At 41.2% G+C, this 12559-nt stretch overlaps 1 protein-coding gene across 2 annotated transcripts in view; it reads right to left on the reverse strand.

Annotated features, from left to right (window-relative positions):
* Positions 1 to 9067: 9067 nt before the first annotated feature.
* INTS6 (integrator complex subunit 6) overlaps positions 9068 to 12559 on the reverse strand; it is a 66326-nt gene continuing 62834 nt past the window's right edge. For both annotated transcript variants that reach the window (XM_089680326.1, XM_089680327.1), the window contains one exon: positions 9068 to 9738. In XM_089680326.1, the coding sequence (XP_089536452.1) occupies positions 9645 to 9738 (94 nt within the window). In that variant the 3' untranslated portion in view covers positions 9068 to 9644. The remainder of the gene's footprint in view (positions 9739 to 12559) is intronic.

Here is a 12559-nt window from a genome sequence, read left to right on the forward strand (position 1 = left end):
CTTTCCCATATTCAGGTTTTTGTACTGCTAACATTGTACAATACATTTAATGATGAATGTATGATTACAAAGCTGCAATAATGTGCATCTTTCCTATCTGTCTTGAGTTCAGTAAAGATACATAGGCATATTACCGATCCAGCCGGTCATGCGGTTCATCCACTAGCCATAGGCCCATACCTACTGGGATCTGTTCCTCCCTGCAGTGTACACCAGATATGAACAGGCTGCACTTCTTCCATTTCTTGCTTGATGTCGAACAAGCTTTATTACAGTTAGTGAAAACTCACAAAGCGTGGCGTATTGCTCAATGCCAGACCTGCTCCTACTCCTTCAGTGTGTTTTTCCCCAATAACGGCTTAGTCACTATCTGGGAGAAAAGTCACAGTAAAATTGTTGGATACAAGACAAAAACAAAAAGCGGAAGTGCAGCCTGTTTTTATGTGGATACTACCTAGAGTACAGCTTTAACACCCTCCCTCCAGCAATACACATATACAGTACCTTGAAAAAGTATTCATACCCCTTGAAATTTTCCACATTTTGTCATGTTACAACCAAAAATGTAAATGTATTTTATTGGGATTTTATGTGATAGACCAGCCTTTCTCAACCAGGGTGCCTTGGCAAAATGTCTAAAAATTGCGTACAATCCAGTGGGTGGATCAAGCCTGCCTTTTAGTTACACAAAACCACAGGTTTTCATTGTGCACCTTTTACCTGCCAGTGTCCTGACAACCAATGACATCATCAGTTGATAAGGAGGATGTCAGCTGCCTGCACAGCATCCTGGTTTGACTCTCCCCTGCCCCTCTCCATCAGTGCTGAGGTCACATTAACTCAGTGATGGAGAAAAACTGAGGGAGAAGAGAAACATCAGAATACTACTCAGCACCAGTGTGCAGAAGTGTATTTGCTTTGGAATAAATCACCTCTGATGTTGCTGCATTAAATAAAAAAATTAGAATAGTTTTTCACATTTTAGAATGGGGTGCCCTTTTACAGTTATGGACAGTCTTGAGGTATCCCATTTTAGAATGGGGTGTCTCAACACTGTCTATAATTTTAAAGGGTGCCTCGGGACTGTTCATAATTTGAAAGGGTGCCTTGACTGAAAAAAGGCTGAGAAACACTGTGATAGACAACACAAAGTGACACATAATTGTGAAGCGGAAGGAAAATGATAAATGGTTTTCAAAATTTTGTACAAATAAATGTCTCCGTGCCTTTATATTCAGACCCCCTAAGTCAATACTTTGTAGAACCAGCTTTCTCTGCAATTACAGTTGCAAGTCTTTTGGGGATGTTTCTACAAACTTTGCATATCTAGAGAGTGAAATGTTTGCCCACTCTTCTTTGAAAAATAGTTCAAGCTCTGTGAACAGCAATTTTCAAGTCTTGCCACAGATTCTCAATTGGATTTAGGTCTGGACTTTGACTGGGCAATTCTAACACATGAATATGCTTTGATCTAAACCAGGGGTCTCCAAACTTTCCAAAGGTCCAGTTTACTGCCCTTCAGACTTTAGGGGGCCCAGATTGTGGAGAGCAGGGGTAGAAAGTCTCAGGGCCAACATCAATGAGCGTAAACAAGGTCTCAGGTGTGGTGTTTAGTTGCATAGTGCCTGTGGTCAGTAGGAGGAGTAGTACCCCATTGTTCCTATCACTGGAAGGAATATTGCCCCATCATTGATGTTATTGGATGTAATAAGGCCCCATCATTGATATTAGTGGGAAGAATAGTGTCCCATTGTTGGTGTCAGTTGGAGAAGTATGCCCCACTTTGGAGTCAGTGTTAGGAATACTGCCCCAAGGGCCGGGTAAAGGCTAGCAAAGGGCCACATCCGGCCCTCGGGCCAGTTTGGAGACCACTGATCTAAACCATTCCATTGAAGCTCTGGCTGTATTGTTCAGGGTTGCTGGAAGGTGAACCTCTGCCCCAGTCTTAAAGCTTTTGCAGACTCTAACAGGCTTTCTTCTAAGATTGCCCTGTATTTGGCTCCATCCATCTTCCCATCAACTCTGATCAGCTTCCCTGTCCTTGCTGAAGAAAAGCATCCCCACAACATCATGCTTCCAGCACGTTTCACAGTGGGGATGGTGTGTTCAGAGAGATGTGCAGTGTTAGTTTTCCGCCACACATAGCGTTTTGCTTTTAGGCCAAAAGGTAAAATTTTGGTCTCATCTGAAGCACCTTTTTCCACGTTTGCTGTCCCCTCCACATAACATCTTGCAAACTGCAAATGGGACTTCTTTTAGCTTTCTTCTTGCCACTCTTCCATAAAGGCCAGATTTGTGGAGTGTATGACTAATAGTTGTCCTGTGGACAGATTCTCCCACCTGAGCTGTGTATCTCTGCAGCTTCTCCAGAGTTACCATGGACCTCTTGGCTGCTTCTCTGATTAATGCTCTCCTTGCCCAGCCTACAAGTTTAGGTGGACGGTCATGTCTTGGTAGGTTTGCAGTTGTTCCATACTCTTTCCATTTTCAGATGATGGATTGAACAGTGCTCTGTGAGATGTTCAAAGCTTGGGATTTTTTTTTTTTTATAAAAAACCCTGCTTTAACCTTCTCCGCAACTTTATCCCTGACCTGTCTGGTGTGCTCCTTGGCCTTCATGATGCGGTTTGTTGACTAATGTTCTCTAACAAACCTCTGAGGGCTTCACAGAACAGCTGTATTAATATTGAGATTACATTACACCCAAGTGGACTCTATTTACTAATTAGGTGACTTCTGAAGACAATTGGTTCCACTAGATTTTAGTTAGGGGTATTAGAGTAAAGAGGGCTGAATACAAATGCACACCACACTTTTCAGATATTTATTTGTACAAAATGTTGAAAACCATTTATCATTTTCCTTCCACTTCACAATTATGTTCCACTTTGTGTTGGTCTATCATATAAAATCCATTTGTTTTTTGGTTGTAACATGACAAAATGTGGAACATTTCAAGGGGTATGAATACTTTTTCAAGGCACTGTATGTGACAGCACACTGATGGGTATTACTTCAGAGCTTGGTACATGTGTGTACAGCCAGGATCACTGTTCTGTGCTGGAAGTGCTCCTACTCTGCACCCGAGACAGCGCTGTTGTCAACAACTCCAGGGTCACCGTTTTAAATGGAACTAAACCCACTGGTTTAAACGTTAAAGTGTAACACTTACATATTACTTAGCATGCATATAACATTAAAAAAATATCTGATGTCTGCTTTAAGTTAAAAAAGCTGCCTATATATGTACAATATGTTTAAAAGAAAAGTATGCACTTAGTACTTGAACCCAAACCAAATTCAAATAAATCACAACTGCAGCCACAAAACACCTAATACCAAGTGTATAACAAAAGTGAACCCAAATAAAATGTGGCACTGTGTCCCTTAAATCTCAATAAAACTCCTATAATAAATATTATACAACATGCAAGCAAAAGGTCCTTTTTCAAAAATTTTGTGTTAGGAGATGATACCACTGTTGCATAAATGTCAGATAATAAGCGGTCTTCATATAATAAAAAAAAATTCTACATACCTGTAAACTCCATTTCTTGGAGTACATCACAGGGGGACACAGAGCCAGCTATAATCATTAATATCTGGGTTATGCGCCACCTATAGGTGAATTGACACTGGCAGACCAAAAGTTATCCCTATATAACCCCTCCTACACAGGAAGTACCTCAGTTTTGTAGCAAACAATGAGTACCAGAAAGAGGGGAGGAACCTCTGTGTCCTGTGATGAACTCCAAGAAATAGATTTTACAGGTAAGTATATAGAAAAAAATTCCTATTTTCTTTATTGTACATCACAGGACACAGAGCAGGCCATTATTAATTACAAGTACTTGTATAGCACTGTCAATTTACGCAGCACTTTACATTGTACATTTACATCGGTCCCTAACCCTCAAGGAGTGTACAACCTAAATGTCCCTAAGTTACATTCATACATACACATACTAGGGCCAATTTTAGGCAGGAGCCAATTAACCTACCAGGATGTCTTTGAAGTGTGGGAGGAAACCCACACAGGCACAGGGAGAACATGCAAACTACAGGCAGGTGGTGCCATGGTTGGGATTCGAACCTATAATCACTACCATCTGGGATGTCCCAAAGCAATCCATTTGAGGGGAGGAAGACAATCTCAGACACTGTAATCAGCCCGAGGACCTACTCCATCGCCTCTAACACACTCTGGCCGAAAGCAGAATCCTCAGTAGCTCTAACATCCACTTGGACCGTATCTAGGATCAACCCCAAATAATCCAGACTTTGAACTGGCTCTAAGGCCAACTTCTTGAAGTTTAGGATCCAGCCTAGGTGTTCTAGAACATGTACTGCATGAGTCACATTTCGCCTTAAGCTTGCTCTCTGAGTAATATGTCATCCAGATACCCTAGTACTGATATTGCTTGGGCCCTTAGTAGGCCCAATACTAGAGCCAGAACTTTTTTGAAAACACGAGGGGCCGTGGCAAGCCCGAAGGGCAGAACCACAAACTGAAAATGATGAAGTTCTACTGCACAGAAACCATTGATGAGGTTGGAATATTGGTACATGAAGACATGCGTCCTTGATGTCTATGTACGCTAGAAAATCCCCTATCTGCAGCGAGGCCACTACTGAATGGACTGATTCCATCCAAAACAAACAAAAAGAATTTGGTTCAGAGCCTTGAGATCTAGTATAGGCCTCACGTCTCCATCTGGTTTTGGAACAGGTTCGAGTAGAAGCCCCTGAACCTCTCGTTTGATGGCACTTCCACAATTTTGATAAATTGCCCCACTGTGCCCGACAGAAGAGAATTACTGCCGTGTGCTGTTATTGGGAACTGCTAAGAAGCCATTATATATACAGTAAGTGTTGGAAATGGATATTATTTCCTAAAAGGGAAACTTTGAAATAATATTTATATGACTGCACAGGCATTTTTAGCAGTCATTACCTCAGTGTCCGAATATTTCAACTCTCTTGACTCATGCTAAACTAGTGATGTTTGAATACCTGGTTACTGCAGAAACGTTTGTGATTATATTAACTGTGTTGAACCTCATTCTACTCTTAAAAAATAAAAAAAATAATTAGTCTTTCCTTGGGTTACAAGTTGCACTAAATAATTCATGTATAGCCAAAATGTTTACGCTTTTTAGAGTAGGAAAAGGTTCAATCCAGAAAGTAAAAATCACACACGGTACTTTAAAAACAGACATCTTAGATGTACTTTGCGGCTTCCTTAAATCTTTTCATGCCAGCCATATGCAGCCACTAGGTGGGTGGCCCTTAACGCTGAGAGGCCACACAGATATGTGATTATCAGTGCCCTGCAGTCAGTGCCTCCCACCAGTGACCATCATTACTGCATATCAGTGCAGCATCATCAGTGCCCCATCAATGCCCATTAGTGCAACTTATCAGTGCCCATCAGTGCCACCTCATCAGTACTACCTATCCGTACAGCCTCATCAATACACATCAGTGAAGGAGAAAAAATGACCTGTTTGCAAAGTTTTATAATAGAAACACAGCAAAAAAAAAAACTTTTTTTTTTTTCAAATTGTTTGCTCTTTGTTTATAGTGCCAAAAATAAAACACCCAGTGGCGATTAAATACCACCATAAGAAAGATCTACTTGTGTGAAAAAATTTCATATGGGTACAGTGTTGCATGACCGCGCAATTGTCAAAGTGCGACAACACTGAACGCTGAAAAGTGGCCTGGGCACGAAGGTGGTAAAAGTGCCCGGAAGGCAAGTGATTAAAGACATTGTCTTTGGGTGTGCAAACCCCCCCAGGTTGCTAGAGTACTAGCGTAGATAAATTTAGTTTAGCTCCTCTATAGCCAGAGAAGCAGAGTTTAATGGAATAGGAATTGAATAGGAAAGGCTGTGCAGAGCTCCACAGGCTGTGGTCTTGCTACTTCCCAGTCTTCTGGAACTTTATGGATAGTACCAGAAGCTAGTGGCTGCAGCCTGAATATTTATGGAGTTTCCACCAATCCCTGGGAGGCAGGGCCCAGACAGAGTGGAGATAACCCATAAATACTGAGAAGTCTGGCAGTCTGGGAGCAGAATCTGGATTCATGTCATCTGGAGGGACCCCCTTTGCTGAGGGCTCTTCCACTGGGGGAAAAAGGAAGAGTGAGAAGAATGCGGCTCCATGACTTCACTCAGCCATAGTTCCAGCTAGGCCTAGCTGGAGACTCCAAGCCAGAATCAGCCGGTATAGCATCAAGGCCCATAAAGCAGCTCTCTGGAAACATTTAAAAGGGACTGAGTAAGTACCTACCAGCCAATATACTCAAAGCCATACAGAAGACCATTTAGTGCCATGCCGCACATGTCTGGGACTTGGGGGACAGCTGGAGCGCAGTGCAAGACAGCCAGGAGCACCCCCAATATCTCTAACTTGGGTCGAAAGCAGTCTAATGCCATAAAACACAGCCAGGTGCTGCGTCTATAACTTTGACTTGTTGAAGCTTTGTTCATTTTACACGCAGTGCCATAATTCACGTTGGTGTGCAGTTTAGTTTAAAGCAGTATACTGCAGCCAAAGACTTTGGCAGGTCCTCAACCGTTGATAGTTTGCAGCACTGCTTCAGTTGGGGCATCCCCTGTACCCCTAACCAGGATTTACCCAAAAATAAAACAAAGAAAAAACAGAACCCCTAGACTGTTTTATGGAGCCATTTGGAGTGTGTGGAACATTCCTATTGCCACGCTGTGGGTGCTGTGTAGGGGAAAAGCACGAAATTCAGTGGCGCTACAGGTGTTAAGGGAGAGAGCCTATTCCAGATATGAAACACAGAAACCTAGCCTTAGTAAATTAGTCCAGCTGTGGATCAAAATCTCTCCCTTGAAATACCTGTTTTCAGGGAACCCATGCTAAAATTTATATCTACAGCTCTATGGAGGAAAAAAAAAAAACACTTGAGACTGACTTTATACCTGGCAGTTATGTGTCATCACTAGTGATCCTGGACAAAAAGTTCAAAGAGCTAATGATGGTGCACTCTGTTCTTTACAATATGACATATTTTTGCATTATCAGATAGGTACACATACACATTGTACAGGAAATGCCAAAACAAACGACTTTCATGAAAGGATCGCAAAGCTACAAATTTGAAAACAAAGAATGACTTAAATATACATCAACATGTTAAATCTTTTGACATTGATTGGTTTAAATTTACCTCTTAATGTTTGGCCTAAATTGGGTTTAAATCCAATACTAGATCTGATGAATAGCGCCCAGACAAGACATCCATGCATAATACACCAGATTAATTTAGCTTGTGGTACAACCAAGTGCTGAATTCCTGTTATGTGTAGTATATAGCATAGAGTCGAAGCCTGCAGAAATTGAGACCACCAGTGTGCTCTCTATAAATGCAGCTCGGCTTTGGCCAGACACAAGCAGAAAATAGATAGCGCTACCTAGACCCCGAAGGGAGGCCTGCTACATGTATTTTTTATTTTATAGAACCTAAATTACATTGACTGGTTATCTTTCACACAGTAACTGTATTTCTGGGGCATCATTAGCAATTTAAGTGCTAAGGGTATTTGTGGCGATTCTTTAGCAGTAACAGGTTATTAAAAGAAATGTGGATTTCTATTGTACAGCCAATTCTGAAAACTATAGCTTCCTGGCAGTCAATACTTACCGTGTCACTGACCAAGAACTGGTAAGGAAATCTCAATAACAGATTTTATTTGCTGTATAGCTACTCCAGATTGGTACTCAAGAGAGTACTGGATGCATTAGGCACCAGGCAACTAGTATTTCCAGAACCAGGGCCCCTGTGGCAGTGTGTCTACTTTACAAGAAATGTTTCCTTTGATGTATACTTAATTAACTGCTTTCCCACCGCCCTATAGCAGATATACTGCTACAAGGCAGCAGGGGTGCGCATATATATATATATATATATATATATACACACATACACACACACACACACACACATATATATACACACATGAAGTAGGGGGTGCGTACAAGCCGCGCGCGCGCCCTACCCGCGATTCTATTCGTGGCCTCGACTGGCAATCACCAGGTCCTGGCCGCTGGTTGCGAAGCATTACTGATGGAGGGAGCGAACTGTATGTAAACAATACAGTTCTCTCCCGTGAGCTCCTGCACACTGCTTTGCATGGCAATGGATAGCACAGCGATGCAAAGCAGTGTGCTTACAGTTGAAAGCACAGACAGCACACAGTAAAAGAGCACACAGCTAATCCTTTGATTGCCCCACATGTCAACCCCTTCCTGCCCAGTACCATTAGTACAGTGTCAGTGCTCTTTATTAGCACTGATCACTGTATTGGTGTCACTGGGGATGTCAGCAACACAGTCAGTTCCCACCAGTATCAGACTGCCCGTCGCAGTCGCACTATAAGTTGCTGATTGCCGCCATAACTAATAAAAAAAAAAAAAATACCACCATTTGTAAATGCTATAACTTTCACAGAAACGAATTAATTTATACGTATTTGTTTTTTTTTTAGTAAAGACATGTAGCAGAATACATTTTGGCCTAAATTTATGACAAAATTTGATTTTTAAAATTTTTTTTGCCGACATGTTTAATAGCATGTTTTTTTCCTCAAAATTGTGAGTCTTATTTTTTCTTAAAGCACAAAAAATAAAAAATGCACAGGCTATCAAATACCACCGAAAGAAAGCTCTATTTGTGAGAAAAAAGGACATAAATTTAATTTGGGTGCAGCGTTGCATGACTGTGCAATTGTCAATTAAATTAAAACAGCGCCGTAATGCAAAAAATGGCCTGGTCAGGAAGGGGGGTAAATCCTTTGGAGGGCAAGTGGTTAATGTCAGGGATCAATGAAAGCATGTCAACTAGCACTGTCAGAAAAAGGCCAGGAAGGACAAGTATTTTTCTTATGGAGTCTCTGCTTTAAAACTCTGTTCTATGTCCTGATGCAGGAAAGATCAGTGAACCAGGGATCAAATATCAATGTTAAATGTACATGTTGCGTAACAAACACTGAATAAGCAGTTATCATCCAGAAAATACAAGAATATAATTCATAATATAGATTTTGCAAAATTATTAAAATAGAGCTTTTTTTATTGATGGAATAACAAAAGTGCCTCTGTTTAAATAGTTTTCAAAATACAACTGTACAACTTACAATATATTCAAAATAATTATATACAAAATATTACCTTGTTTCAACATATGTGCTTCTGCCTAGCTATGTTTTAATTACAAACCTGGGACTGCATTTAAAAGGTCTCCTGTCCAGCATACATGTCGAATGCTAGTGTTCACACCTCCATTGCTAAAACCAGCTGTGGAACAACCTTGAGAGAAGCCCAATCGGATTTTGGCAAAAAAAGACATTAATCCTAGCCAGTGAGGAAACTTGAATGTGAGGCTAAGAGTCAGCTGTGGAACCTGAGAAAGATCAGCATAGCTGGTCAGTGACCACTGGGAACTGATAAAAAATTTCCGTTACTCCATATAAAGGCATCATTATCCATATAAGAAAAAATGGAAGCATATTAAGGGTACAATCAGTCATTGTAAAGATGGTATAGAAATCTGTGGCAACCACCACCGTTCACACCTTGTGCCCAACAGCATACAAGGGTTTTCCTTAGGACCATTTAACAGCCACTGAAGTGGTTCATCTGGTTGGATCTTCTGTGAACCTCTTCTAGAAAATTTTCCAACTGCTCTATCAACATGCGCTTTTTAAATCTAAAAATAAGGGATAAGAAAGAAAAAACTGTAACATTAAATTGCAAGGATTTCTCTTTCCAATCTGATGGACTGCTTTATTAAATTTGTACTAGCTACCCAGCTAATTTAATTCTACATAAAATGTTCTCTTAGTTCCTCCCAAGACCACCTGCTTTCTGGCTTCCTTGTCACTGCCTCCCATGCTCGTCTATAGGACTTATCCCCACCTCCGAGTCTCTCCCATCCTATGGAATTCCCTACCCCAATCTGTCTGACTGTCTCCTACTCGGTCTACATTTAGACAATCCCTGAAAACCCATCTCTTCAGACAAGCCTTTGCTGCCCCTACCTAATATCTGTACTTTTATTTTCTCCATCAACTCACCCCCCACAGTTCTCTTTTGTATCACTTGACCCTACCTTTTAGATTGTAAGCTCTAACAAGCAGGGCCCTCTGTTTCCAGCTGTATTAAATTGTATTGTAATTGTACTGTCTGCCCTCACGCTGTAGAGTGCTACCGCACACTGTTGGTGCTGTATAGATCCTGTATAATAATAGTAATTAAAGAGAATATATGGTCTTAATTTGTATAAGGCCATATTTATGTATATATAAAATCAGTTTAATAAAAAAGCAGTCTGGCTCTGCGTGCTACATTGATTATAATGTAAAATTACGTGAGAATTAAATCTCACCAACGTGCATTAATGTTTTGCAACTTATTTTATGGAAACTTTTGTGTTTTAGTCAGAATGGAGTTATAGATTTAAATCCCTAGTCATCTCAGGGGACATTTAGCGATGACGTGATTGGTACTACTTCTTCCATCATCTGGATGTTTGGTAGCAGCTGCTAACCAAGCATTCTGGAACATCCACAGGGTTATTAAAAAGGAGAAAATACAGCCAAAGCTCTTTTGGCTGTACTTCTGAGGACCACAGAAATGCAGTTTGTTCTAAACTCCTGTGACACATTTTTCTTAGCTGGTCCAGGCTGGGGAAAGATCCTGACTTTAAAGTCAGGATCCATCCCAGGGTCTGGAGCAGCACCAGGCTCAGCCTCTCAGGAGTCCGCTGAGAGCCTGACCCACCCGCTCCCTCCCCCTCCAGTGATCGCAGGGGGGGCAGAGCAGACAGCTGTGACTGATAGTCACTGGTCTCTGCTCACAGCGGCTGTGAGAACTAATCGCTCAACGCTCATGTGATTGCCGAGTTCTCACACTTATAGCCGGTGGGGGACAGATGGAGCACTAGACCAATGCTGCATCCACCTAGGGAGGCATGATTTTTTAAAAAAACAAAAACCCATACTCCTCTTAAGTATGGACATGGTTTGATCGGGCCTTCAAACTTGAATGCAATATGGGCCCATCATTACAACAGGGGATGGCAAGCTATGGCACTGCCAGGAAGTGTTGGTGATTTGTGAATGTGTGCGGGTTTAGGTATAGCAACAGGACTAGCAAACCAAATACGCTATTCACAGGTATAAACTACTAGGTTTGAAGATGATTGACCAGTCCACCCTAATAAAGCTGATATTCCTGGGTTGAATCACCCTTTGTCTTCATAGATTTCATGGAGACTGGAGATCTTTGCATTTGAACTGCTGGTTCCCAAGCACCTGCAGCCATTACATGAAGACTCAACCTATCAGTTTCTATTTATTTTACATTACCAGGAATATAGCAGACAGAGCCAGACTGCTTTTCCTACAACAAGAGGAATAAGACTTGATTTTAGCATGTGATACAGATCTTGCCACTGGAGATATAGCAATCTGTGAGTAGATTTAGATACTATTTTCCCAGCAAAACGAAGATAAAAATGACTAAACATCTACAGTTAGGTCCATATATATTTGGACACAGGCACAATTTTCACACTTTTGGCTCTGTATGCCACCAGAATAACTTAAAAGAAAACAATTCAAATGAATTGGAAGTGCAGACTTTCAACTTTAATTCAAGTGGTTGAACATAAATATCAAGCACAAATTTTAGGAACTGCAACCATTTTTAAACACAGTCCCTCCATTTTTAGGGGCTCAAATGTAATTGGACAAATGAATATAATCATAAATAAAATGTTGATTTTTAATATTTTGTTGAGAATCCTTTACTGGCAATGACTGCCTGAAGTCTGGAACCCATGGACATTCCCAAAGACTGGCTTTCTTTCTTTCTGATGCTTTGCCAGGCTCTAACTGCAGCTGTCTTCAGTTGTTCTTTGTTTGTGGGTCTTTCAGCCTTTATTTTTACCTTCAGCAAGTGAAATGCATGCTCAATTGGGTTGAGATCAGGTGATTGACTCACCCCATTGCAGAATATTCCACTTCTTTTCCTTCAAAAGCTGCTGGGTTGCTTTTGCAGTGTGTTTTGGATCATTGTCCATCTGTACTGTGAAGCACCTTCCAATCAACTTCGTTGCATTTGGCTGAATCTGGGCTGACCGTATATTTCTAAACACTGCAGAATTCATCCGGCTGCTTCTGTCACATCATCAATAAACACCAATGACCCAGTGCCACTGGAAGCCATGCATGCCCATGCCATCACACTGCCTCCACCATGTTTTACAGATGACGTTGTGTGCTTTGGATTATGAGCTGTTCCAAGCCTTCTCCACACTTTTTTCTTCCCGTCATTCTGGTACAGATTAATCCAGAACTTTTCCAGAACTGATCTGGCTTTTTTAGATGTTTTTTGGCAAAGTCTAATCTGGCTTTTCTATTTTTCAGGCTTATGAATGGGGTTTGCACCTTGTGGTGAACCCTCTGTATTTGCTCTTGTGAAGTCTTCTCTTGATTGTAGACTTTGACAATGATACGTCCACCTGC

This window comes from Staurois parvus, unplaced genomic scaffold (assembly GCF_062004578.1).
Source record: "Staurois parvus isolate SC_StPar_1 unplaced genomic scaffold, SC_StPar_1.0 ptg000242l, whole genome shotgun sequence".
Lineage (NCBI taxonomy): Eukaryota > Metazoa > Chordata > Amphibia > Anura > Ranidae > Staurois > Staurois parvus.